Below are 27,773 nucleotides of genomic sequence, written 5' to 3' on the forward strand. Positions count from 1 at the left end.
TCATTCAATGTAGATAAAGCAGACATGGCAAAGACGGGAGGAGTCTGACTCAGGAAAAGGCGTGTAAGATAGAAGTGGGGAAAGCAGAGACAGACTGTCTGACTGGTACTGTGGCCTACTGTCACAGGAAAAATAGCTGTTCCTGGGGCCTATATAGGGAACGATCTCTCAGTCTGGAGGGGCATCACTGTGAGCATTAGCAGTGACAAGGGGACACTGCACAAAAGGAAAACACCATAAACAACCTCTCCACAGAAGCACACGTGCCAACAATCCACCCTCCCAGAAGGGGGAACAAACCAGAGAGCTAGTGAGAGAAGATGAGAATCCAGTACCTCAAGCAGTTTGGTTGCTACAGAAAAGTGTGAAGAATCCAACACATCAGAACAGTCCAAGTTATCATACACAGCAGCTGGGAAGAGGAAACCACAAAGCTCAGTAAACACACACAGTACAAGTCACTACCACTATGGTGCATGGCTGTATTGTTACTGTTTGTATTGCTGTACTATCCAAGGCCAGGAGCAGGATCTTGGGCGGAGCACTGTACAGAAACACAGGCCATGTCCACACCAGCAGAGCTCTGCCGGCAGTCTGTAGTGTAGCCCTGGCCCGAGTGAGAAAGTCACTGCCCTGAGAACCTCCCAAGCTGAGATTAATCAGATCACACTGAATAGAGGCTGTGAGAGTCACCTACAGAATGCATTCAGTGCAATGCTAAGGCTGCAATTTGAATCAAACCCAACTCAGAGAATTCTGAGTTTCCACAATAACCCTGACTCAGGGTTTGCCTACACTGGCACTTTACCGTGCTGCAACTTTCTCGCTCAGGGCATCAAAAAATACCCCTCTGAGTGCAGCAAGTTTCAGCGCTGTAAAGTGCCAGTGTAGACAGTGCACCAGTGCTGGGAGCCGTGCTCTCAAAGCTGAGAGCTACTCCCCTTGTGGAGGTGATTTTTTTAGAGCTCTGGGGGAGCCATGTTAAAGTGCAGCTACAGCAGCGCTGCCATGGCAGCGCTTTAATATTGCCAGTGAAGACGTGGCCTCAGCCTCTCCCTTCCCCCTAGCTCACAGAGTCCTTTTCATTATCATTTGTGCCAGGGCACGGTGTTATTTAATGCCTCAGTGAATGTGAGGGGGCCTCTTTATACGCCTGGCAACCTTGTCTCACAGTGAAAATAGTAACAGGGTCCCCTCTCAGAACAGAATTCAGTCAGCTCACCCACCAGTACTTCTATTGTCTGCAGCTGCTGCCCTTCCAAAACCCCAATCGCCATCCACACCTGTTTGGCAGACAGCCACGAGCTGGCCCTTAGACAAGAGGGCAGATAGTGACCCACAGACTTTAAACACTGAGATGAAGGGAAGACCTAGCTGCAGGCAGTGCTGGGTTTACCTTCAAACTCGACGTTCCCCAGGTGCAGAATAGCTGCCAGCAGCTTGCTGATGTCCCAGTGCTCAGAATCTGAGAACATGAGGACCTTCATAGCAGAGCGGACGTGAGCATATTCCTTTGCATCATTACGGCCGTCACAAGAAGTGCAGTCACCCTGTATGACAGCACATTCATAGGCACAGGGAAATAATCTGGTTATTAACACAGACCTAGCATAGCAGCCTCTAGGCTGCAAAACAAAACATATATAACAGAACTGCCTCGTAGGCTGCTCGTTACAGACCCAAGATACAAACTCTTGTATTTTTTTTTAATATCCCTTTTCCATGGTAGTTTCTTTCTTCACTCCCACTCAAAAGAAGGTGACACATTGCTTGGAGTGGTGTTAGCCAATATGCATCTGTTAGGCATAGTATACACCATGTGAATAGGTATGATGTGCATGATATTAATCTAACATACATTATGTACATGGGTGGTGGGAGAAGTTATGTTAACTGAATGGATTATGCTCTTCCCACAGTTCTGTTCACCCATGTCAACAGCGCCGGCTTTAGGAAGTGCGGGGCCCAATTCGAACAGTTTTGACGGGACCCCGGCAGGGATGACTAAAAAAAAAAAATAAAAAGAACACACACATGTAAAACAACACATGGAGCTTATACTCACCAGGTAGTGCTCCGAGTCTTCAGCGGCACTTCGGCGGTGGGTCCTTCACTCGCTCCAGGTCTTCAGGGGCACTGAAGGACCCGCTGCCGAAGACCTAGAGCAAGTGAAGGACCCGCCGCCGAAGACCCAGAGCAAGCAAAGGACCTGCCACTGAAATGCTGCCGAAGACCCAGAGCGCCGCCAGGTGAGTAAAAATTAAAAAGGCGCCTCTAGCCAGGGAAGGGATTCTCACTGGACGCAGGGCCCTCTTAGGCGTGGGGCCCGATCCGGGGGAATTAGTGGAATAGGCCTAAAGCTGGCCCTGCATGTCAAGCCTCGCACACCACTTTGCAAAGCTGAAGTCAGCTTTGGCATTAGAACATAGGAAACTTGTCAAAGCAGAGATGCATGAATACACTGTGTGCCAGGTACAGGGAGGGTGTACCTCCAGGGCTCATCAGCACTGGGAATACAGCATTCAAAACGAGATATGGGAAAGTACAGAGAGCTACCAGGGACAAACCTAGCTAACGAGTGGGTTAGACTGAAACTTAAAGTGAATAGAGGGGGCTGTTAGCTGGCACACATGCACCATATAAACAGAAGCAGGTTTGAGGATGGCACTTTGAACCACACCTACTGTATAAGGTGAACATGCTGTAGGATAAGAATGGTTTCCTGGAAGAAGGGTATAGAATAGATGTTTCCTTTTCATGTTATGCTGCGTTGTCTTTAGACAATGCATTTGGCTTTCCTGAACATTTTTACAAGCAAACGGTGAGTGTAGTCAAACACTTGGCTACACACCCTCTGTCAGTAGTGGGATGAGGCGTCCATTAGTGGGTCTCTGAGGTCAAACAGCACATGCTTCCATGGCTGAGCTGAGTAATATGGGAAGAGGAGAGAGAAGCTTAAGCCAGGGGCTGCTTCAACAACCTGCTACATTAAAGGCTGCTCTGGAGCAGGGAAAGAGGAGACGTAACTTTCAGCAGTCCACCCACTTGCGGGGATCACCATGGGATACATTTGCAGTGTTTCTTAGGGCAGATTTGAGGTCACATGACTTTTCCTGCCCCTGCTGTAGCTCTCCTCTGCCCTGTACAAGCATTCCATGGCACTAGTCAGTAGGAATAACCCCCATTTGAGAAATAAAGACAGGCAGGGCTGGGATAGTGGTAGAAAATACCTTTGCAAAATCAGAACAGTAGAATCTAGCACAAGACACTGAACAGCACGATCCATAAACAACAGGAGAAAGGTCTTCAGCAAAAGCCTGCCTGGCACAACTCAGCGCTCTGCTCTTTGCTACCTTACATATAAATAACTGATTCAGGGCTTGCCCATGGTGTAGGGCATGTCTGCTGGGTCAGTGAGTCCTGGGCAATGCAGTGCTGTGGCAGCAGGAAGAGTGAAGTGTCCTTATGTGCATCTCTATTTATAGCGCTAAGAATAGCTATTTGCACCAATAGCTGAGCACAACAAAAACCATGAGAGCATTTCCCTTGGATCTAATCTGCCTATCTAAGTATTTTACTGCACTCATCACTGAGCTAAAAGGACTTCAGCCCTTCATGGAATACACAGTACTTGAACTGCAGTAATAAGTGCTGACCACATTATCACTTTGTCCTCAGTCATTTCATTCCTGTAATCAACAAGCTGAAGAATCCACTCTCACTCCCTGGGCCAATGTCACACAGGGGCACTTTCCTTTAGGGGCAGCATCATTTGAGCCCATGGCAGTCATGCATGCGAATGGCCAAAAGGAACTGCAGGCATGTCCTAGCTAGTGAGATTCTTCCCATCCTTTAACGCAGAGCTCCACGGCTTTCTGTAAACATTCAGGCCTACGGTTACAAAAGCCTCCCCTAGCTGAGTAACTTTGTTTTTTGGGCGCCCAACCCTGCTCCCACTGAAGTTTGTGGCATGAATACTGCTGGACTGGGCCCTAATTCCTTCTTTCCTCATTTTTGTCCAAGTCACAGAGCAAAGCGGCTCAGCTCATGATTTGAGCGTGAAGAACTTGGCCAGACTGGGGTGGATTTCCAAATCTGCTCAGAAGCACAAATGCCACTGAAAGTCAATGGTGGGGGTGCTGTTAAACCACTCAGTACTTTCAGCGGTCTCCCCCAAGATGAATCCTCACATCCCACAGGGGAAACTCTCTGGAAAACATACTGGGAACTTTATCTTAGCTAGCCCAGATTAAAGAGAGAACCGTATTACTGAGTTATTTCTGCAAGGCCCTACAGATAAGGACCATGGCTACTGGTGTTGCTTCAGCTGTGAAATAAAGGAACATTTTGTACCCGTTAATTCCTTTTCTCTGAGAAATACATCCAGGCCTTGTGTTCTCCCAGCTGGGAGATCAACGGCAGTCACCCGAAACTGGACTGCAGTGCAAAGGCTGGCACTGAGGAGCCAATTGAAGATGCTATTGATCTTTCTTAAGGCTGCTCTTGACGGATAGCTTCTAACAGCCATAAGTTGCACCCAGTGGTGGATACAGTACAATAAAATCTTAAAGGACACTGTAGCTTTTAATGTTAATTCTTCTTTCACTCTAGGCATGGCCATTTCTATGTGAGAACCAGCCCTCTTGCACTCACTTTTGCTGTGACACATGAGAGCGGCCCAGCATGAGGAACCCAATGCTCAAGGCGATGGCAGCAGAGGGAGGTGCATCTTACCATGGTGAGATAGGTGTACTCTGAAGCAGTGCCCAGGTTCAACATCTTCTTCTGCTCCAGATTCATCCCCATTAGCATGCAGTAAAATATGTGATAGTTCCTTTCCTCCAGAGCCTGTAATGAGAGAAGTACCCCAGGGGACAGGCCTGTCAGTGCAGTCTCATAAAACAGAAGCAGAGTTAGCACTGACTCCCAGATGAGCCCTTACCTGCCGACAAACCCGGGACTTCTCCAGAAGGAACTGCTCTATCCGGGCTCCTTCGATCACACTGCTTCGGTTGAAGTGGATGTCGATATATTTCCCAAAGCGGCTTGAGTTGTCGTTTCGAATTGTCTTGGCGTTTCCAAAGGCTGGCGGTGGGAGGGAGTGTAGGACAGAGAGAGTCACTGAGTTTACTCCGGCTGAGGGCATGCCAATGTCACTTTCAGACTACCTGGTCTTGCTGCTGGCATTTCACCTGGTGAGCTCCAGATTCCAAGTGCCATGTGATCTGACTCACACTGGCAATGGCAGGTCCCAGACTCCATCCTACACTCAGCTGAACAGAGAGGCAGACAGCTGTGCATGGAAGCAAGTGGGCCCGAAATGTCTCATGTAGGTAGGGAGAGGACACCAGATCTCCCTTCATGGGAAGTGGGGAGGCTGCAAAGCTGTGGGAAGATCCTGTGGGAACAGGGCCGGTGCAATCATTCAGGCGACTTAGGCGGTCGCCTAGGGAGCTAGGATTTGGGGGGCACCATTTTCTCTGGCAGGCACAGCAGCGGCCGGATCTTCGGCCTCCCTGGTCACTGCCGGCATTTAGGCAGAAGGAACTGGGGCAGGGGAGTGTGGGGAGGGTCGCCTGCAGCAACTAAGCAGGGGGCAGCATGCAGGGGAACTCTCCACCCCAACTCACCCCTGCCCCGCCTTCTCCCCGAGCATGCTGTGGCTGCTTCACTTCTCCTGCGTCCCAGGCTTGCGGTGCCAATCAGCCGCAAGGAGGGCACCTCAGGGCAGAGGTACAGGGGGGGGCATAAGGTGGAAGTTTCGCCTAGGGCGCGAAACATCCTTGCATCAGCCCTGTGTGGGAAGATACAATCTCCCGCAGCCAACCCCCTTCCTACAGAGTAGTGCAAGTGCATGCCTACCCCTCACCATAACTCCCCCATCTTTCCCCAGCATGATTCCTTCCTCTTTGCAAAACCCTTCCGCAACTGCTTAGACTAGCCCTACTCTAACACCAAGCTTGTCACACCTTCAATAAGTCCTTCCCAACCCCAACCATCCAAACCTTGCCACAGGTTCTCAATTCAGTGCCCCACACCCGCAGAAACTTTTGTGCCTCCCTAGGGAAGCAATCCCTGACCTTATCCCTCATCTTGTGGTTGAGCTAGAATATATACTTTGGAAAGACATCCAATCTTGATTTTAAAGACACTGATGGAGAACCCATCACTCCAAATAACCTGTTCCAATGGTTAATTACTCTCATTGTTAAAAATTTGCACCTTATTCCTAGCCTGAATTTACTCAGTTTAAGCTTCTAGCCAATGGCTGGATCTTGTTATGCCTGTGTCTGCTAGACTGAAGACTTATCTGAAAACTTTTCCCTGTGTAGGTACTTATACACCATGATCAAATCACCTCTTACTCTTCTCTTAGATAAGACCAATAGATCGAGCTTCTTAAAAATGTTGAATGACTCTCCTTGCATCTTAGAATATCTAGTTTTAACATGTGGGAATAGTGTTGAGTCAAAATCCCTGCAGATCTGGGGCAAAATCTCAGATGAACCACACAGATTTTGGGGAAAACTCTCTGCAGACTTTGCCAAAATTCCTTGCAGATTCCTTGGTCAACCACTACATCATTGAGGCTTTAAGGAGTTCAGCTGCTGTGCCGCTTCAATGGCCCTGAGACATTACTCCATTACTCCAGCTTTACAGTGGCATAAATCCATCGAAATCACTGGTGTTATGGTGAATCAGTTATCTTAGCTACATAACCTACCTTCCAGAATGGGGTTGGCCTCCAGAATCTGCTGCTCAATCCAGGAATGCTGGCCACTGATAGCAGCTAAAAACTGCAGTATCAGTTTAGTGCTTTCAGTCTTCCCAGCTCCAGATTCTCCACTGGAATCCAAAACAAATGTGGTAAATCAGTGTCTTGGTTTCTTTTTCTCTGCTACAGTGGAAAAAAATGGCAGACCAGGGTAAGAATTCATGGATATTCTCCATTTTACGGGACTGTACTTAGTCTCATAGGGAGTGAGAGGCTTACCTTTCACCATCTCATTCACTGAAGTGAAGCTATTCTTTGTACTATAATGTTAAGGGCTAAATTGTTCCATCAGTTACACAAGTGCAAATCCACTGATGCTAGTAGATTGGCTCCAGTGTGAAGGAGAAATAAAATTTGGCCTTTCATCTTTAGTACCTTATTGTACTATCTGTGCTGGTTTTAGTATGTTAACTTCTTGTTCCCAGTATCTCCTCTGCTAGCAAGAGACATCATTGCATTGAGATTACCCAGCTCCTTGCGCAAAAGATGAACGGAAAACAAGTACAGGAAATACCTTTGTAGGATAAAGATAACAATTCTCTTGTCTTGTTTTAGGAGGGGAGATGAACCTTCTCAGAGACAATCTCTGCTTTCAGAAAGTTAAATGTAATTATAGTGGGGTGGTTACCCGCTCCTGCCTTTTGGGGTGGAAAACAGCCCAGGAGAGGGCTGTGGCTGGGGCAAGAAGCCTGGGGTGATTAGGGAAAGTAGGCTCAGCTGGGGCCAAGCCCCAGTCAGGCCCAGCTGGCCCCTATAAGAGGCTGTGAGCCAGGAGCCCAGTGAGTCTTCCTTTGCCTGTAGAGGGAGAAGGGCTTGGCTGTAGGGAGCTAGAGACAGGGTACCTGAATGAAGCAGGGCTGGGAACAGGCTGAAGAGCTGGGGAGCTCCAGCCTGGAAAGCCCCAGGCTGTGGCCTAGGATAAGGCCAACAGGTACTGGGGGTTGCAGAGGGCAGCCCAGGGGTAGGGAAAGGCAGCAGGTCCAAACCCAACCTTGCCAGTGATGAGTAGGCTGATACTGCAGTCTGCCCCAGGGTGTGGGGGCTAGACAATGACTGGCAGTAGCCTTATACTGAGGTGAGGTGGGGATAATAGGTGGGGGTTCCCCTGGAGGGGGAGACCCTGAGGCTGAAAGAGATTACTACCAGGGGGCAGCACCCCAGGTAAACAGGGCACTGGGGTCCAGAGGGGGACATGGGGGCCAGAGGACAGGTGGATCACTGGCCTGCAGAGGGTGCTCCAGGCTGGAATGAGCTAATTTCCAGAACAGACCAGCAGGAGGCGCTGCAGGGGTGAGTCCAGATTGCTACAGTAATCTTTAAACATAATGGCTACCTTCCAAAGGTAAAAAAGATACCTTCCCAGCTATGGACAATGTACTCAGGCTTCCCATTCTCCATCTATTTATAAAGAGACTATTTGTGTAAAATGTCCTGCTGCACTCAGAGGGCTTGGTAGGGAAATGATGGGGTTTGGAAATATAAACATGTGCAAGGGAGCAGGCTCTTGATCCCTTTTTCTTGCTAAATATTTCTGGTAAAGGTCCATGTACAAAAATCACAGCACAAATATACAGGCGGAAATCAGCCCTGTCTCTGAAACTATGTATGCATCCATTTGTGCAAACATAGCTGATATGCTTGGACACACATTATACTGTCACATGGATACATAAATGCACATTCAGGACTAAATATTTGAGTCCTAACTGAAAATGACACAGCAAAGAAGCAAATGTTCTGTTCTCATTTTTCCTGGTTTTATCTATGCCTCCCCAAGGGACTGAAGAGATTGTCACCTCTCCAAACACTTTGGGAACCCTTCTCTATCCAATCCCTACTACCACTAGTCCTACCCACTCATCCAGTTACCTGATAACACAGCACTGGTCTCTCTTATTCCTCTTCATATTGAAATAACAGTTGTCTGCGATGGCAAAGACATGGGGAGGCAGCTCCCCAATTCGCTTGTTACTGTAGAGTTGGATCTGTTCCACTGTGTAGAGTGGCAACACCTGGTACGGATTCACTGCAACCAAAATAGAGCCTGTGTAGGTCTGAAAGAGGAGAGAGTTACCCATAACATCAAATCCAGACATAGCAGAACACAGCCACCCTGGACTCTGTTCTCGTCAGAGCTCATAAGCTAAGCCGGTTCAGGAAAGGATAAGGAACTCTTAAGGAAAACCCCAGGTGCTGCAGAAAGTTGTGGTTGACTCAGTAGTTTGCACTCTTCCCAGTCCATTAGTATTGAACTGGCACTATGCTACCGGACAGAGTCCTTCAGATGAAACACAAAGCTGTGCTCTTGCTGAGTGATATTAAACAGCTGTTGTATTCTACCCCAGATGTGACTGTACTTCAGGAGAGGCAAAATAACTGGTGTGTGGGTATTGAAGTGTGTGTGTGTGTGTGTGTGTGTGTGTGTGTGTGTGTGTGTGTGTGTGTGTGTACATACCCCAATTATTTTGCTTATCCCTGAAATGTGTTTGTGGGTATATAGTGTCATTTGGTAAAGTTTATAAAGTGCCAAATGGGATCCATTGGGATGAAAGGCACTACAGTATATAAATGCAAGATGATTATACACAAGAGCTTCAAAATATGACTGCCAGAGTTTATTATTGTAATGGTGTCTTATTTGTTACTTTACATTGTTACATTTGCTATAGTGTAGCACTTATTAAAATCAGGGCCTGATTATGCTGGGCACTGCATAAACATGCTGTAAGACAGCCCTTGCCCTGTAAAGTTTACAATCCAAACAGACAAGCAGAGCAAAGTGTGGGAGAAACTAAATACCAATATCCTTGTTTCATAGATGGGGAAGTAAGGCACAGAGAAATTAAGTGGGTTAAGTTGCCCAGGGTCACACATGAAGTCTGTGGCAAAGCAAGAAAATGAAACCACTTCTTCTGAGTCCCAAGGCAATGCTTTAACCACAAGACCAACATTCCTCTCAATATATTTTATTGCATATCAATTAAATAAAGATCAAATTGAAACTAAAGACAAGCCAGATCATATCATTGCCAACGATAACAAATAGAACAAATAGACAACCCTAATAGTTTGTTATATCTGCAGGTGAATCATTGAATTAGCATAGCACAGTGTATGTTGATTTCCTAACTGCGTGCTGTACCCCAGACCCAATATTTGTCTTAATGTCTGGATTGACAGAGAGAAGGTCACCACTGGTAACTCTCAGTTTAGGCATAAAACTAAAAGGCAGCTCTCTCGCTGTCCATGCATCTTGCTGTTGAGTCACCCAATGATTTCAAAGTCTGGTGTCAGCTCTTGTCCTTGCAGACAAGGTGCTAGGATGAGATCAGTTATGAGAGAAGAAAAGGGAGAATTTCAGAACTGCTGAGACACTAAGGCTTTCTCAGCCCAGTATTTGGCAAAGGAAATCAGGCCTCCACGTGTCAGAGGCTGCTCCTGGGCGGACACGTTAGCCCCCCTGACAGAAGTGTGCTGTTTTTCATTTCTTAGTCTTGACTGAGATTTGCCCATTCGCCTTAGCACTCACATAGATTTTGTGCTCCTGATGGCGGATGAGGAGGTTGTGCACTATGCCTGCTTCATTCAGGTCCCCAAGGAGTATCATGTCTTCTACCCCTTGCGCAGAGGTGGGATGCATGGGATGCACAGCACTGATGTTCCGGGCAGTGATCCAATGTTCCTTAAATAGAACAACAAAACAGCTTTTAATTAATCATCTGGGATTTTGTACATTAGCTCAGGGGCATCCAAAGGAGGGAGCCATGTTGCCATGGAGGGAACCCGAGTGTAACTCACACTAGCACAGTGTGGGTTTAACTGGCATAACACAGAGCAGATTGCAGCAGCTTTATCTTTAATACACAGGTGCAGCCCACAGAGACTAAGACCCAGCATGCAATGCTTGAATCAAGATAGGACATTACAGGTGGAGAATATAGTCAAGATCCTGTGGCAAGCTGGACCAAGGTGAGCCAGCCCTGGATTCTGTTATGCTCCGGTGGAATTTCTGTGGCAGCTACACTTAAATTAAAAATGTGGAAGCTTTTAATTGAAATATGGAAAGGAATAAAACAATCAGTTTAGTAGCCCATATCTTGATATTAAATTCAGTTAGTGATTTTTCACTGTCCCCACATTTTCAGTTTTGATGCAGATTTGGGTATTGACAAAGCATAATGGCATTGCAGAAACTGTTGAGGGGAAGCCTGAGGTTTGGGAGCTGGGATGTGCACAGCTGGGCTTTGGGTATCAGGAAGGGGTGGGAAGAAGTTTGGGATTGTGGGATAAGCACAGGCATTGGATGTTTCTGATTTTTAAAAAAGATCAGCTGTGAAACAGTTAACAGTATGACACTTAAAGTGTCATCTTCATGTTTGAGTCAACAATCCCTTGAGATGAATGGAGCCATTCACACCTCCCAGAGAGATCCTTTCAAGCCAGCTGCAGGTGCAGGAACACAACATTGCATCAGTTTGTGCTCGGTTCTTATTCTCAGTGTTCTCTGCACAATCATGAGGGCTAGAAATGGAATGAGAATTTAGATGCTGGAGCACAATTCTCCAGCAAGTATGGGACAAGAAGTACTCTCTGTGGCAAATTCAGCTGCTGTGGATTACACGGAGACTATAGCCTCACAGAAATGCAGGCTTGGAGATAGGACCAGACCATTGGCTCATTAAGTCCTGTGTCTTTCCTCTGGCAAGTACTACTGCCAATTCTTGCAGTTGTGTAATGCTTTGATGGATCATACACTAGACTATGGCCTGGTCTACCCTGGGGGGGTGGGAATCGATCTAAGATGCACAACTTCAGCTACAAGAATAGCGTAGCTGAAGTCAACGTATCTTAGACTGAATTAAAATTACTTACTTTGTGTCCTTGCGGCACTGGATCAACGGCCATGGCTCCTCTGTTGACTTTGCTTCTGCCTCTAGCACTGCTGGAGTTCAGCAGTCGACGGGAGAGCGATCGGGGATCGATTTATCATGTCTACACTACCCATGATAAATCGATCCCCAATAGATCGATTGCTACCCACCGATCCGGCAGGTAGTGTAGATGTACCTTAAGACTGGCTCTGAATCATGACATCCAGATCAGATTCTGAACTCTACTAAAGTTAGAGGGTGTTTGGATATCCAGAATTTTGATTTGGCCCATTATAATGAAAGAGGCTAGCCACAATAGTCAGTTCTGTATCCAGGTGTAGATTCCAGGGGTGAAATCCTGGCCCAGTTGACTTAAATGAGATCTGGATTTCACCCTAGAACTCCATAACGTTCAGGAATATTTAGATCTGTAGCTTGGTTCAGGCTCAGCTCTTGTTCTTCACCATGTTACATTAAACTTAAGTATGTTCTGCTGAGGAAGTTATAACATAGCCTACCTTGCCTTCATCATCCTCCACCAAGATCTGTCCTGAGTCAGAGATCTTCACAACTGCCCCAATAGGGACATTTAATTCACTGTTGGACAAGGATTCCAGCCACACATGATCACCCTGGCGAGAAGGAAGTGCTACTGGTAAGTACTGCTTTACATCTGGGCTCCAACTAACTCTTAGCCATATACCTCCTGGTTTTAATAACTGTGGGATTTATTTTACTGCGCTTAACTGGCCCAGTGCTATTGCCTGGAGGAAGTGTTATCTAGTAGTTAAAGCAAGTTAGAGAGTCGGGACTCCTAGATTCTAATCCCAGCTCTGCTACTGACCTGCTGTGTGACTTTGGACAAGCCATTTGGGATAGCTATTTTATAGGCAGAAATGGCACAGAAGTTATAACAATGACACTGCTTATCTAACTACACTACATCACAGAGAAGTTCTGAGGCTCAGCAACTGTCCGCAAAGTGCTCTGAGATTCTCAAATGAGATACAGTTTGTATGTGCAGTTATTATTTCTGCTACTTAAAAACATTCAAAGACAAAGCAGTATTGGAAAAGTGGTAGGAGGGTATCTTCAGATAAGATAATGCTGATGGGCTGACTAGATATCCTTTCATAATTTTCATAGATTTGTGATAGTAAGTTCTAATTGTACATTCCCTCAACAATCAGTTGACTAATCTGTACATGGAAACATTAGCACATTTATCAGCTCCTTCCCTGGGGACAAATCCTGCACTCCTCATTCAGGCAAAACTCCTACCTTGGCATCAATGAAGGACCACACCTGGCACAGATCCAGTCAGTATTCTGTCTACAGAGCAAACAAGCAGGCAGAATGCCTAGGGTGCCACAGGAGGGAAGCATACTCCGAGATGGCTGCTCGACTTCCCTTAGAGAGGTATAGCTAATGCTCCAGACAGCACTGGCTGCTGTTTGCCAGGCATGACTGACCCCTCCATCCTGCACAACATCCCCTTTCGAGTATCTTGCACTGCTGATGGTGCTAACATCCCCCCAGTCCTTGCGTCCACAGAATGCAAAGACCAAGATCATGGCAGGCTCTTGCAAGGTAGAGAGGGATCTTTACACTTTCCCCTCCACTATCCCATGTGCCCACACAAGGTCAGCCACATCTGGCCTGACCGGTTTCATGACAATAGTCAAAACTTGGCTGTAAGTAGAATAAAGACTTTAGGTCAGATTCTCCGCTGGGGTAAACTGGCATAGCTCCATCCACTTCAATGGAGCTACACCTGTTGAGGATCTGGCTCTGTTGTGTATTATTCCAAGTCGGTTTCATAACATTTACTACCATGGAGTGGCTGACTATTTAATTCAAACCTTATTGGGGTTTTTCCCTCTTAAAATGTCTTATTAGTTTATATTAAAAGACAAACAGTTGTAAAGTGCTATTGCAATAAATGCTGCGCCAGCCAATGGAGAATACCATCTGCAAACAGAACCCTTCCTTGCGGTGAAGGGAACCTTACCCCTCAAGGAGTTGCGCTGGGTTTCAGTGGAACTGCTCATGGTGTAAGGCACCAACTCAGCATGAGCAAGAGTACTGCAAGCTTGCCCAAAATAACCATGGCGCCCAGTAAACAGAACCAGTTATCTCTCTGTAATTTTGTTTGGGAAGATGTTGTTTGATGTCTAGTTGATATTGGCTCTCTGTTGCTTTTACTTCTGAAGTGAAATGTGTTAAGTTCTCAGGGACTTCTTTTCATCTCTTTCTGCAGCATCCACCAGCTAGACTAGTGGCTCTCAACCTTTCCAGGCTACTGTACCCCTTTCAGGAGTCTGATCTATCTTGCATACCCCCAACTTTCACTTCACTTAAAAACTACTTGCTTACAAATCAGACATAAGGATACAGAAGTGTCACAGCCACATTGTTACTGAGACATTGCTTACTTTCTCATTTTTACCATATCATTACAAAATAAATCAATTGGAATATAAATTCTGTACTTACATTTCAGTGTATAGTATATAGAGCAGTATAAACAAGTCACTGTCTGTATGAAACTTTAGTTCGTACTGACTTCACTAGTGCGTTTTATGTAGCCTGTTGTAAAACTAGGCAAATATCTAGATAAGTTGATGTATCCCCCTGAAGATCTCTGTATACCCCCAAGGATACACATACTCCTAATTGAGAACCACTGCTGTAGACTAACCAGTACACCAGAGTAAAGCATCTGACTTACCTTCCTGAGAACCACCATCCTGCCTCACAGTCCCACATACAGCCTGTGTTCACAAAGAGAAGAACAGAGTCAGACTACAAGAGGGCTCAGGGGTAAGAACAGATCAAAACACTGCCAAAAGTGGGACACAGTCAGGACTCTCTGCTTAAAAACCAAAAACATAATTTCTTTCTGATTCAGCATAGGATTAAAGAAAGGAAACATGGTCATTAAAAGTACACACAAAATGTGGAAACAATATAAACCGTGTACCTGAAGGCAAGAATCCTCAGCACAGTGCAATGCACAAATTGACTTGCAGGCTACCCTGAGTTCTACCACATAACTTAAGAGGTGAACTAACACAGAAAGCATCACTGTGGAATGTTGTTGTTGGGTTTTTTTTAGCAGAACTCTCTTAAGCTAATGCCAAGAAAGTTTATTGGCAGAGACTCAAGCTTAAATGTAACCCCCAATAACAAGACATCACCTGTACAATACCCTTATTTGCTTTCAGCTGGTCCAGTGACCTAGTGGCTCAATTCCTGTGAGTGGTCAGCCCAGTGACCCAGATTTATTTTCTACTTTGCTAAGCCACCCAATAGGTCTGGCGCAACATGCATATAGAAGCAGAGATCCATATACAGCCTTCCTTGGCTGTGGCTGCAGTAAAGGGCTTCGAGAAGGATTGTGGAGGAGGGAAATTAAATGTGTTTGAGGGTTCCAGTTGCAAAGTGGAGAAACAAACAGAAGCATTGAGCCCACAGTTGAGAGGACTGTGTTGCTGACAAAAGTCCAAGGGACTGCCTGATTTGTTCAGTGTGCAGGCCCTACTGATTCTGCTCCCTTTGTTTTAACGTAAATGATTATATTATTTAGGCCATGAGACCCAGGACAATCAAAGAACTACAGAAGCGCAAATGCATACACCTTTCCCTGCAATTGGACTCTTGAAGCAATTTCAGGGATAAACATGATCTGTGGCTTGCCTTACATGCTACACTGAGATTTAGTCCAGTGTCCTTTCAATATGCATGGGGAAATCATGGGCAAAGCTTTTCAGAACCTGTTTGAGCTGGGACTGGGCTGCAAAGTCTGGCTCTAGAACCAGGTTTGAAGTTTTCCAGAGTTTGAGCATTTTGGTTTGGGACCATTTCTAGAAAATACTCAAAAACCACATTTTAATATGATCTGGGATCTCTAAGATCATTCACAAATAAATCGCGCTGACTTAGAGGCCAAATACATCCATTTAGCAGATGAGCTGGAAGGCTTTTCAACTGCCAAGGCCCAAGATCAGATGTCTATGTTATCTCCTGAAACAATTGCTGGAGGAACTAAAACTTAATGCAGCTCAAACTCTCCATTCCTTACATTATGTCAGAAATTAAGGATATGTTGGAGTTCGATCCCAAGACTCCATTACACAAATCATATAAAAAAACCACAATGAACATCATTGACAGTCATTTGGGGGGACAGATTATCTGGTTTGTGAAGATGACTCAGCAAACAAAGGGGAGGGAGCAGCCAGGGACCAGCTGAGGCAGTTACGTATGCAAAGTCAGGGATGTCATCCATCACTTGATCATGGGTGATATTTTTAGTCACTGATCTTATACTAAACAGCTAGAGTCAAAGAGCAAAGTCCCTGTCAGATGATGCTCTGTGTATCCAAGGACCTAAGCTTAATAATGGCTTTCTTTTGCTTAGTCTCCCCAAGCCCACTGGAACATGGTTGCAAGATCTACAACCACACACAGAGACTGGAGGTGGGGGGCGCTTTTTTGTTAGGTCAACAAATTACCCCTATTAACAGGGCTACCTCCTGAGTAAAGCTGATGAGTAAATTCTGCAGACTCATCACAGCGGGTACAGCTTGTTACCTCTGGCAGGTAGAAAGGGAGAGAAGCTTGACTCTCTGGTCAGAGGGAAGTAGGGGAAATTACAGGTAGGCCCTAGGATCCAGCAGGCTGGAGCTGAGATGGATATTCTGTTTGCATTAGTCAAATTACCAGTGAAGCTAAACCTCAGGAAGGGGACATTTGGCCTTATATGTATGGACTTTATTTGGAGCAGGGTGGGAATGCCACTTGCAGCCGTTCAATCTTCAGGCCATCATATTCCCAGCTCTGTGTTGCCCAACCCCCCAGGTAGACATTGAAGGGGTTCCACTGCTACAAGGCAGGGCTTAAATTCAGCTGGAGTCCACCAAAGCAGAACTCTGGTAAATATTTTCAAACCTGTGAGAGGCCTGAAGCCCTGAGCCTGGCACTCTCACTTCCCCTGTGGGGCTAAAGTCCTGACCCCCGAATGGGGGTGGCTCTGGGAAATAATCTTTGAGAATTTAAGCCTTGACTACAGGGGACCTCCAGAGCAGGCTACAAGTGCCACCTTTGCCTGTGAACCCTCTCTAGTCCCTAACAATATCCACCAAACCTTAGCCTCGCTCCTGCATTCTCACAGGTCTCTCACCATTGTGTGTCTGTGTGAAAAACCACACTCTCTCTCACCTCCTTTCAATCCACCCACAGGAGCTCCCCGACCCCAGTGGTGCCTCTTTCTGGTTGTTCCAGGACACCCTTAGAAAAAAGATGTTTCATTTCAGGGTTTACTATTTGCAATATATTTTCTCCCATTTGGAAACATCTGAATCTAGAACCAAAATACTATATTCCATTTTTGCTGCCATTTATGATGAATTATTGAAAAAAGCTGTCTCAGGACATCACCCTATGGGGGGTTGTTTACTCCATACAGGTGGTTATAGGGTTAATGTGGGCCTGAGAGGCCAATTAACACACATGATTGCACCTGGAGTATGGGGCAGGCCTAATTAAAGATGAACCCCAGCTGAGGAGGAGCAGGGTGATTACTATAAAAAATAAGGAAGCTCAAACCAGAAGGTGGCTGAAGTAAAAGAGGGAAAGAACTCTGCAGACCTGCTCTAAGTGGAACCTGGAGAGATACAGAAAAGCTACCAGGTTGGAGTAGGCTCTGGCCATGAGCCTGACAGAAGAGCAGGACCTGGGCTTCCAGGGAAGAAACACAGGGAGGTGCTCAACTAAAGAGGTGCTTCAGGAGAGAGGTTTACACTCTGGGATGTGCCCTGATGGGAGATGACAGCAGGCGTTAAGGAGACGCCTGGAGTCAGCCTGAGAGAAGGCCAGCTGAAAGGCAGGTAACCTCGGCGGTAGAAGGGAGTGGAGGATCCGGAGTAGAGGCAAGACTAGAGGGAGGTAACTCTTGAGAGTCAGTGTTCTGCAGAAGAATGGAGGGCTGAGGAGGACCCGGGATGAATTAAAAGTTTCTGCCTAAGGGAGGGGGGCAGAAATGTCTTTTGTTGCAGTTTGTATTTTGCTTTTTAAGTTTGGTTACAAGACTCCAGGGAGAGACCTTAGGGCTGTTACTCTGAGAGAGGAGGCAATGAAAGAGGAGCCCCAGAGTGGTGGAAGATGTCTGGATGACCAATGTTGTGTGGGATACTGTCTGTCTGGGATGTTGATATCCTGGACAAGGAGAGGCTTTAAAAAAAGGGTTCTCAAACTGAGGGTCAGGACAGCTCAGGGGGTTGTGAGGTTATTACATGGGAGGTCGTGAGCTGTCAGCCTCTACCCCAAACCCAGCTTTGCCACCAGCATTTATAGTGGTGTTAAATATATAAAAAGTGTTTTTAATTTATAAGGGGGGTCACACTCAGAGGCTTGCTATCTGAAAGGGGTCTCCAGTACAAAAGTTTGAGAACCACTGCTTTAAATTGATCTGACTGGAGGGCCAAGTCATGAGAAGAGGAGAACCAGATTGACCATCAGCAGGGCTGCATGAGAGGAAAAAGCTGCTACAAGGGGACATAATAATGGACAGTCCACTCTCCTATACATCCCAAAAGGATTTGTCAACTTCCTGCTTGGCTAGAGCTCAGTCAGGAAATATAGCATCATTTGCGTTCAGGTAAATATTAATTTGATGGCACACCTCAAGTAAATCATTAACAGAATGAGTAAACAACACAGGACCAAAAATTGATCTTTGGAGCTCATCCCAAACTACTCAAAAACTTCCGACTTGTAACATCCTCAATTGAAACAAAAGAAAACCCATTTGTCTGGTTGTACATGCTAAGGCATAGTTAAGATTATGTTCACATTTCACTTAAAACTTCACTTTCTCAGCGCTATTTGAAAAATTGTGCTCTTTGGCTTGGTCTTAGCTCCACAAAATGTATCTTTCTAGAAAGTTTAAGCAAAAATGAGCCATGCTGGAAGACCGGTTTTGCACATATGCAATAAAAAATATCATTAAGGACCAGAGTCTGATAATTCTACATTTGCTGAATGGTGGTGTATCCCAGGAGTAGCCCCACTGAAGTCACAGAATAAGTGCTACTTTCCATAAATAAAAGTACTGGACCCCTAGGTTTATATTTTTGACAGTAATTATAAGACTATAATATTGAGGCTACCTATCTATGCTATTTAGTAGTTACACAAGTTTGTGACTTTGTTCACCTGTTTTATTGTGGGATTCTATAAACTTTTGATCAAGACGTTGAACATAAGAATGGCCATACTGGGTCAGACCAAAGGTCCATCCAACCCATTATCCTGTCTACCAACAGTGGCCAATGCCAGGTGCCCCAGAGGGAGGGAACCTAACAGGTAATGATCAAGTGATCTCTCTCCTGCTGTCCATCACCACCCTCTGACAGAGGCTAGGAACACCATTCCTTACCCATCCTGGCTAATAGCCATTAATGGACTTAATCTCCATGAATTTATCCAATTCTCTTTTAAACCCTGTTATAGTCCTAGCCTTCACAACCTCCTCAGGCAAGGATTCTACAAGTTGACTGTGCGCTGTGTGAAGAACTTCCTTTTATTTGTTTTAAACCTGCTGCATTCGGTGGCCCCTACTTCTTACATTATGGGAACAAGTAAATAACTTTTCCTTATTCACTTTCTCCACACCACTCATGATTTTATATACCTCTATCAAATACCTTACAAGCTAAAAAGTTGTGGAAACTTCTAATGAAATTATTAGAGATTAGTGTCTTAATCACCATTTTCCTTTAATTACATTAATGCAACATTAAGATCACAATTTCAAACCAGTTGTAAAATGCAAAAGTTAAAGTTCTTATGGAACCTAGACCAAAGGACATACACAGCGTCATGGTGTTGTATGCATATCAGCTAAAGGTTGCTTTACACTCAACTTCGTTGACAAAAATCTCAAAAGCAAGGAAATGAAAACGTATGCCATTGGCACCTACCCCTCTGCCCCTCCACCAATCATCCAGGCACTACACTGCACAGGCAATGCACCACATAACATCATAATGCCCCAGAAGGAATGCCAATCTTCCAGCTCCCACCACCTCCAACTAGATGAGACTCCCCGTCTCTGGAAACCACACTAAGTCAAGAGATTTGTTTTTAATCATGTGTCCGAAACCAGTAAAACTAAGGGAGCTGTTCAAATCAAGAGGCACTGCTGGAGGATCAAGCGGAGAGTGCAACAAGACTAACGCACGAGGTATCCTCATGTAGGCTGCCCAGATAGCAAGTGTGACAAAATCGGGCCAGGAGGTGGAGGGTAAAACTGGCTCTTATATAAAACAAAGCCCTAGATTTTGGGACTGTCCCTATAATTGGGACACCTGGTCACCCTCCCCTCACAGAGCCCTTTATCCAAGTGAGAAGCAAGTCCAAACCTATTTAACTTTAAAACAGAAATCAAATGAAAGTGTGAGGACATGACCTGTTTCTCTTACAGCTGTAGCAGGAAGCCAGATGGAAGGATGTTAGGGAAGATTCTAGAAGAAACTCTATAGTGAAGCGGAGAGAATGTAGCTTTAGGGAAGATACTTTTTTGTTTTGTTTTTTTCCCCTTATTCTAATATAATTCTTGTTCGTGTTTAAAAAAAAGCTTTGTGGTCCTTTACCATGGCAGAAATCAGGATAGGTGCCGCTACTTTCTTTCAAGCAACTCACTACATTCCTTTATAAGTATTATGCCAGAAGGTGTTAATGGCTGCCTTCAATCTCAGGCCTGGTTAAGCCAATGGGTGTGCTAACCACCTTTCTTTCCAGATAAATTGAAGGAGCAATTAAGCCCCTTTATGGAGTAAGATAGTTGGAGACAATAAAAGCTACCACACAAAGCAATAGGCCGCATGGGGATGCCGGCGGTGGGCTAAGCCATGTGATCTGTGGATGCTGCAAAGACTTAAGTGCATGCTTAACTCTGCACACAGCAAATAGCCCCGGTTACTTCCAAGGGCTATTCACAGTGCATCTATTTAAGGATGTGTGTATGTGGTTGCAGAATTGAGAGTCGGTACAATCTATATCTACAGATATTTGGAAAACTGTACTTGGAAGCATTTTGTGAAGTCAAAGAAAATAACGGAGTGTGCCTGCTCTGCAAATGATGTCTAAAGGCTACACCAGGAGTTGGCAACCTTTCAGAAGTGGTGTGCGAAGTTTTTATTCAATCACTCTAATTTAAGGTTTTGCGTGTCAGTAATACATTTTAAGGTTTTAAGAGGGTCTCTTTCTATAAGTCTATAATATATAACTAAACTATTGTATGTAAAGTAAATATGGTTTTAAAAATATTTAAGAAGCTTAATTTAAAATTAAATTAAAATGCAAAGCCCCCGGACCAGCGGCCAGGACCTGGGCAGTGTGAGTGCCACTGAAAATCAGCTTGCGTTCTGCCTTTGGCACGTGTGCCATAGGTTGCCTACCCCTGGGCTACACCTTTACTATTTCGAAAGTACATTTAATCCCCCAAACAAGGCAGATCACATGTCCTCATTCAGTACATGCTAAATCTGAAGTTTGTAAAACACCTTTTTTTAAATGCCAAAAAAGTCTGAAAATGTCCTTAACAGCTAAAAAATACTTCCTCTTCCCCAACAATATGTTTGTCCATCTTAACTATGATATTTATGCAACTTTTCCAATAAGTAGAATAATTAGAATTATGGAATAATTCTAGCTAGTTATCAAATCAGCAGAAATCATGAATCCAGAAAAATATGAATATAAACTTCAGTAAATGACAACTTCCAGCTACTCAGTCATAGATATCCAGTCCTGGTCCCCAACTGATCTGTAACATCATAACATCCTAGCTTATTCAGCACTTTCAGGAACTCATCTCCAAGATCTCGGAGACAAGTGCAACAGTTATTCTCCTTCCCGATCATTTCTTGGTTTGAGTAGACTCCCTCTGTCCATCTTTCAATTGTGCTTCTTGCAACTACTTCCATTCCCTACCTGCCCGGAAATCTTTCCCCACTGAACCATTAAAATTGCCTCTCCAGCAGCATCTAGTTATGATCTAATCTCTCTCTCTCTCTCCAAGTCTCATCGGGAATTTTCTTGGGAAGCCCCGTAGTTTTCATGGATTTCAGATTCAAATTCAAGAGTAAAATTTCTTCTTTTACCAAGCATTAGTAGCAAATGCCCTCCCTGCTCAATGCTTGTATTGCTTTTTGCAGTGCATGTCTTTGCTGCTCTTCTCACCTGAGCAAGCTAACCCTCTAAATCAGGGCCTGAATGGTGCCGAAAAGGATGGGAGGTTACCTGTTCACACGGAAGGTTTTGCTGTCTGCCTGGTGCTGCTGCGTTTCCTCTCTCTCACAGATAACAGAGTGGGAAAGAAAAGGGAGATGAAGTTGGTGGTGGAGCCGTTGAGAATCCTGCCCTGGGTGTCAGCCCTCCATGGCAAAAAGGAGGAAGTAAGTGAAGTGCCTTTCACAGTTATTTATTACGGGACTTTGCCCCCAGTTCAGCATTTATTCCATTTCCACACCAGGGATTCCAGGCAGCAGTGAGGTCAATCGCTCTCATTCGTAATGCTTGCCTGAGCCTTAAACTTTAGCCTCTCTGCTGCACATGACTCCTGTCAGACTTCTGAAAAGCATCCCAAAGGGAGAGGCTTTGGCCCTGATTCTCCTGCTTCACAGGCCACAGAGCTCAAGAATGGAAAATAAACTCAAGATGTCCCCTGTCAACCACTGTGACGGAGCAACTGAGGTGTATGCCTGTGCAGCCTTGTAAAGGGGAAGGGATTTTTAGTTAGTTTGTTTAAAAAACTCTTGTTTTGTTAACATCAATGTAGTCAAATGCCTGACAAACACCTGGGAGAACAAGTCTCCCTGTGAAAGATTCAGTGACCCTGGATTCAGGCATTTAGATAGGTATTAACCTCCTTCCAGTCCCTCCCCGAAATGTGAACAGTCAGATTCAAAGTCCAAGCCATCTTGATTGCTCAGTTTTCAATCTCTTATCTCTTTAAATGTCATCTCACTACCGCCCTAATCTGCGCCAAGGAGCCCTCCAACAACAATGCAGAAGTCAAGACTTGGCTGAAAAATTATCCTTTTAGGCTGTCATTATCCATAATCAAGATACAAAAAGGGGCATTTTGATTTCCATCCAGAACTCATTAGCGCCTGAGGGAAGAAGAGTGTATTAAGGGGTTAGGCAGTTCTCTGGCTTTGTGAGGGGCTGGGGATGGAGTTCAGGAGGCTGTAGAATATAAAGTGGGGGAGGGGAAGATCTCAGGTCCATCTGTCAGGCCTTCTTCCCACTGACACTCCTCATTGGTACTTCTCTGCAAGGGACTGGATTCCAATAGGCCTTAGTGTACCTCCTCTTCTGTTGACAAGAGGAGATAGCCCCAGAGTAGGAGCAAGGAAGTTGTGTCTAGTTTCTGAGGCTTGGCCAGAAGAGAGATGGAGTTCCAGCATTCAGGAGGACAAAGACTGCCATTGAGGAGAATCCAGCCTTTAGGAGCTCCAGCCCATCCAGCTATGACGAGGACAGCTACCCAGAATAGAAACACCTTAAAGAATCAGGGTCTTACTCTGTCCTCTCAAACCAGAGTAAACCTATATGACTCAACAGACAATACTCTGGATTTACACAAGTGTGGATGAAAGAAAAATCCCCTCTGATTTAGAAAATATTTTTCAGGGATGGACTTTGGTTATTAAAAATGCAGGGCTTAAAAAATCCACTCAGCCACTTCCCCCTGATCAGTGGGGTGCTTTCCCCAGTAAATGGGGGGCATGGAAGACAGAAGGCATCAACTTCCTCTGTGCTGCCTTCCTAAGGCTGCAGACAACAACAGTGCCCATGTTGCTGCTCATCATTTTGCCAAGCTGCAGCACAGTGGAAAGCAAGCAGCGTCTTGGCTTTCACTGGTGCTTTTAGAGCTGCCCACAAGGTTCTGAAAAGTGACATGAATCAGGCCTTTTGCTTGGGACTGCTCAGGGCAGCAGCAGAGACAGATGCTGGAGCTATTCATGGATGAAAAGGACCCAAAACGGAGTAAAGGGATAGGAGCAGCAGAGTCATAAGAGCATAAGAACAGCCACACTGGATCAGACCAAAGGTCTATCCAGCCCATTATCCTGTCTGCCAACAGTGGCCAATGCCAGGTGCCCCAGAGGGAGAGAATCTAACAGGTAATGATCAAGTGATCTCTCTCCTGCCATCCAACACCACCCTCTGAAAAACAGAGGCTAAGGACACCATTCCTTACCCATCCTGGCTAATAGCCATTAATGGACTTAACCTCCATGAATTTCTCTCGTTATCTTTTAAACCCTGTTATAGTCCTAGCTTTCTTGCCTGAGGAGGTTGTGGAGTTCCACAAATTGACTGTGCACTGTGTGAAGAACTTCCTTTTGTTTGTTTGTTTTAAACCTGCTGCCCATTAATTTCATTTGGTGGCCCCTAGTTCTTATATTATGGGAACAAGTAAACAAGTCTCCTCTTTTCCAAACTGAAAAGTCTTAGCCTCTTTAATCTCTCCTTTATATGGGACCCATTCCAAACCCCTAATCATTTTAGTTGCCCTTCTCTGAACCTTTTCTAATGCCAGTATATCTTTTTTGAGATGAGGAGACCACATCTGTACACAGTACTCAAGATGTGGGCATACCATGGTGTGATACAGGAGGGCCAGGGAGCAGTGGGAGAGGGGAAGTATATAAACCCTAGGCTAATTAAAGCGTGGTTCCCTATAGACTAGGGAGGGTTGCGACAGGTTAATTGGAGTACCTGTAGTCAAGTAAGGCCCTGTTAGCAACCTAATAAAACCCCCTGCTTCAGGCAGTCAGGGGAGAAGGAGGAAGGAGAGAGGACTGGAGCTTGGAGGTGTGCTTTGCTGTGAGACTTGGAAGATCAGAAAACCGGAGTAAGGGAGACCCTGCCCCAGCAGGGGAGGGAGACTCCCTCCCATGGGCGGCTCTATGTTTTTTGCCATCTCAAGCATGGCAGTCAGGCAGTCTTCAGCAGTGTTTCTGCGGGGGAAGCTTGAAAGCGCTGCTTCATCCAGCCCATTGAGTCCAGGGACATATAAGGGGTCAGTTTGAAAGTGCTGCTTGACCCAGTCTGCTCAGACTTGCTTTGTTAATGTGGGTGGATGGGTGTTCATCCGGGTCCAGGGCTGGAGGAACCCAGCCCTAGGGAAACTAGATCCTGCAGGATAGCTCCATTGGGAGGGGATTTGCATAAGGGAGAAATAGAGCTTGATATGAAAACACAAGTGACACAAGCAGTACATTGATAGAATTACAGACCCCCCCCCCCCGAAGAGGAACCTGAATAAATGAGCATACCCCAAAGTAACGGGCAGATCTGGTAACAATCAAGAGATGAGTTCTGAAGTGTTGCAATTTGTCTGTAGTAAATTCTACAGGCCAGATCCTAGCTTTGGTGGGAAAAAAATCCTTTGCAGCACTGCTGAAGCACTAAGGGACCACAGAGCTGCCCTAAATGTGGAATCGCCACACTGATAGTTGCACAATATCGGATCAGCCTATGTTCCAGTGATCCCCAGCCAGCATAAAGGACCCTTGGGAACCATTATTAGCCCACCTAAGTTAGAGCAGCTCTAAGCAGCCAAGATGATTTAAATCAGCTGAGGATCTGGTCCCATGTAATCTGAGGTACTATGTCTAAATTTTGACCAGATTCAAATTGGCTTAGCTCTTAGTTCCATTACATTTGACCTAGTCAAATAACTATTGCCATATTTTTTCTAACATCCACCACTGCTACTTCAATAACAATTTAGAGACCTACTCCAGAATGCAATTGCACATATAAAGTGTCATATTAAAATGTGCTGTTGCACTAGCTTTAAAGCTATCCAAATTGCTACCTAGGTGACAAGCTGGAGTTCTGAGGGGGATTGTTACTGAAGTGTGTTACTGGCCAGCATTCATCCTGACTGTAAAAGCCAAATGGTCAGCTGCTATATAAATGTGATCAAATTTTGTATGAGTGATGAATACAAAAACAGCATGGATGAGCACTCCATGTCTACCACAAACTAAAGGTTCAGTCGTCCTACAGATGTGAGTATGTAGCCTAAAACATTGTATGTAGTGGATTAGCTACTGTATTCCGTGGCTTTCCTTGCCATTGACTATTCTGTATATCCTTTGTAAACTGTAACTTACTGGCATTACTAAGCATCAGTGACAGCGCTATTGTAATATATTCATACTTTTATTCTATTTTCTTGTTTCCCAGATGCACTTCAGTTGCTTTATGGTGAAGGGGGTAGGGAGTGTGGATAATAAAAACAAAAAGACCTTGCTGTATGATATATGCCCTCTGGTGGCTTTTACTGTAGTTTCACATTCAAATACATATATTGTAGGTGCAATCGTTCAAAGAACCACAGCAAGAAACATTTGGAGCACTGCAGGTTCATGTCTTGTGATAAAATTCTATCCATTCTGTTATGTTTAATACCAAGCGCCTGATCTGAGAGCTCAGTATAGCTTCTGTAGGGATAGGTGTCTTTAAGATATTATTGCAATAACAGAGTACCGTTTCTTTAAGGATCAGAGACCTCTAGAAAGAGGCAGAAAGGCTTTCCTGAAGTTTCTGAGTGGAAACTCTTCTTGCTTGTGTACTTAAATGGAAGTATGGTGTTGAACCAGTGTGATGCTATTTTCAACATGACATTTTTTAAGCTGAGGAAATGTGTGTATATATACATGTTCAAGAGGTTAGTTTTTAAGCAGTCATATCTTCGTTACATCTAGGTACATGTCTTCACAGAGGTCAAAGCACGCATTTCTGATTCAGGACTTTACACATACCACGTCTGAAGTTTAAAAGAAAACTCCTTTGAGTTACTAGAGACCACTGTAGATACTTTGGTGGCTTGCGTGCCAGTCGAGAGTGGACTGAGCCACGAGGAGGAAATCTTGGACGTGGATGTGGAGGGGGCAGGGGACCCAGAGGCAGAGGATGACTCGGTGGTCAGAGATACATGCAGCCAGGAGCTGTTTTCTACCCTGGAGGAGGTTAGCGAGTCACAGCTGTTGGATGTTGGGGAAGTGCAAAGAGGAGAGGAGGCCCCTGGTAAGTGCATTTGATTTTGGGAATCGCTGAAGTGAGTTGTTGAGGGCAGGAGGGTTGCAGAAAGCAGGCTTATCTCCCACCGCATGCCTAATCTGAGCGGCGGAACAGGCTGTTGATTGACTCCCTCACTTCAAGAGAATCTCCCTCAGATTTCCAGGAAACTTTTGTGGAGATACTGGGCAACCTGCTGCCACAGGTTCTTTGGCAGAGCTGCTTTAATGGTAACTTTCCCATGCCAATGTGCTGTCACGGGGGGACAGGAGGGCCCATTGCTGCACACAGGCAAGGTCCATAGAGGCCAGGGCAGAAGCTATAGTCTTGGAGAAGACCCTCCCTTGAGTCCCTGCTCACCCTCAGCAGCAAGATATCTTCTTTAATGATCACATCCTGTGGAAAGTGTGGGGACAGGAATGATTATCAGGCCCCACTTACTGTGCTGGCTCTCCCCAAGAGCCATGTGCCCAGTATACAGCAGGGTCAGGGAAGAGTTATTTACCCTGCTGCTATTCACCATTTTGGAGGTCTTGTGGCTCATGTGTGCTTGACTGGGGTCAGCCAGTTAGTGACAGGTGTGCGAGTACTGGCGGTGTTTTAAATCATTGAATCAGTGTTGTCTGTGTTGCAAACAATACTGCTTCTGTAAAATGGTGCATTTAAACTTCACAGAGATGACCTTGGGAGCCCAGCCTCCCTCTTTGTTATTGGTGGCTGAATGGCTGCGCAAAATTAGAAAGTGGCCAAGAAGAACTAAGGAGGACTTTTGGCATTATGTTATGATGCACTCCGCCGCCAAGAAACAGGAATTGAAGGAGTGGCGGACAGTGAGAAGAGGGACCAAAAGGAGAGTGCATCATGCCAGAATGAAACTACAGAGCAGCTCTTAAAGGTTATGGAGTGCCAAGCAGACGCTCCAGGCAATACTAGCTCTTCAAACCAAGCAGCTCTGCATTCGCTCTCCCCTGCAGCCACTGATGCAAAACTCTTTCCCATGCTCCCCCCAGACATCACCA

At 45.4% G+C, this 27,773-nt stretch overlaps 1 protein-coding gene across 1 annotated transcript in view; it reads right to left on the bottom strand.

Annotated features, from left to right (window-relative positions):
• MYO7B (myosin VIIB) overlaps positions 1 to 14,395 on the bottom strand; it is a 75,406-nt gene extending 61,011 nt beyond the window's left edge. Inside the window, exons 1-9 of the mRNA XM_030576071.1 lie at positions 14,378 to 14,395; positions 12,165 to 12,278; positions 10,305 to 10,457; positions 8,645 to 8,829; positions 6,725 to 6,846; positions 4,943 to 5,085; positions 4,735 to 4,848; positions 1,397 to 1,550; positions 336 to 412 (exon numbers count right to left, since the gene is read on the bottom strand). Coding sequence (XP_030431931.1) covers positions 336 to 412; positions 1,397 to 1,550; positions 4,735 to 4,848; positions 4,943 to 5,085; positions 6,725 to 6,846; positions 8,645 to 8,829; positions 10,305 to 10,457; positions 12,165 to 12,278; positions 14,378 to 14,395 — 1,080 coding nt within the window. The remainder of the gene's footprint in view (positions 1 to 335; positions 413 to 1,396; positions 1,551 to 4,734; positions 4,849 to 4,942; positions 5,086 to 6,724; positions 6,847 to 8,644; positions 8,830 to 10,304; positions 10,458 to 12,164; positions 12,279 to 14,377) is intronic.
• Positions 14,396 to 27,773: the final 13,378 nt, after the last annotated feature.

Source organism: Gopherus evgoodei, chromosome 9, assembly GCF_007399415.2.
Source record: "Gopherus evgoodei ecotype Sinaloan lineage chromosome 9, rGopEvg1_v1.p, whole genome shotgun sequence".
NCBI classification, from domain to species: domain Eukaryota; kingdom Metazoa; phylum Chordata; order Testudines; family Testudinidae; genus Gopherus; species Gopherus evgoodei.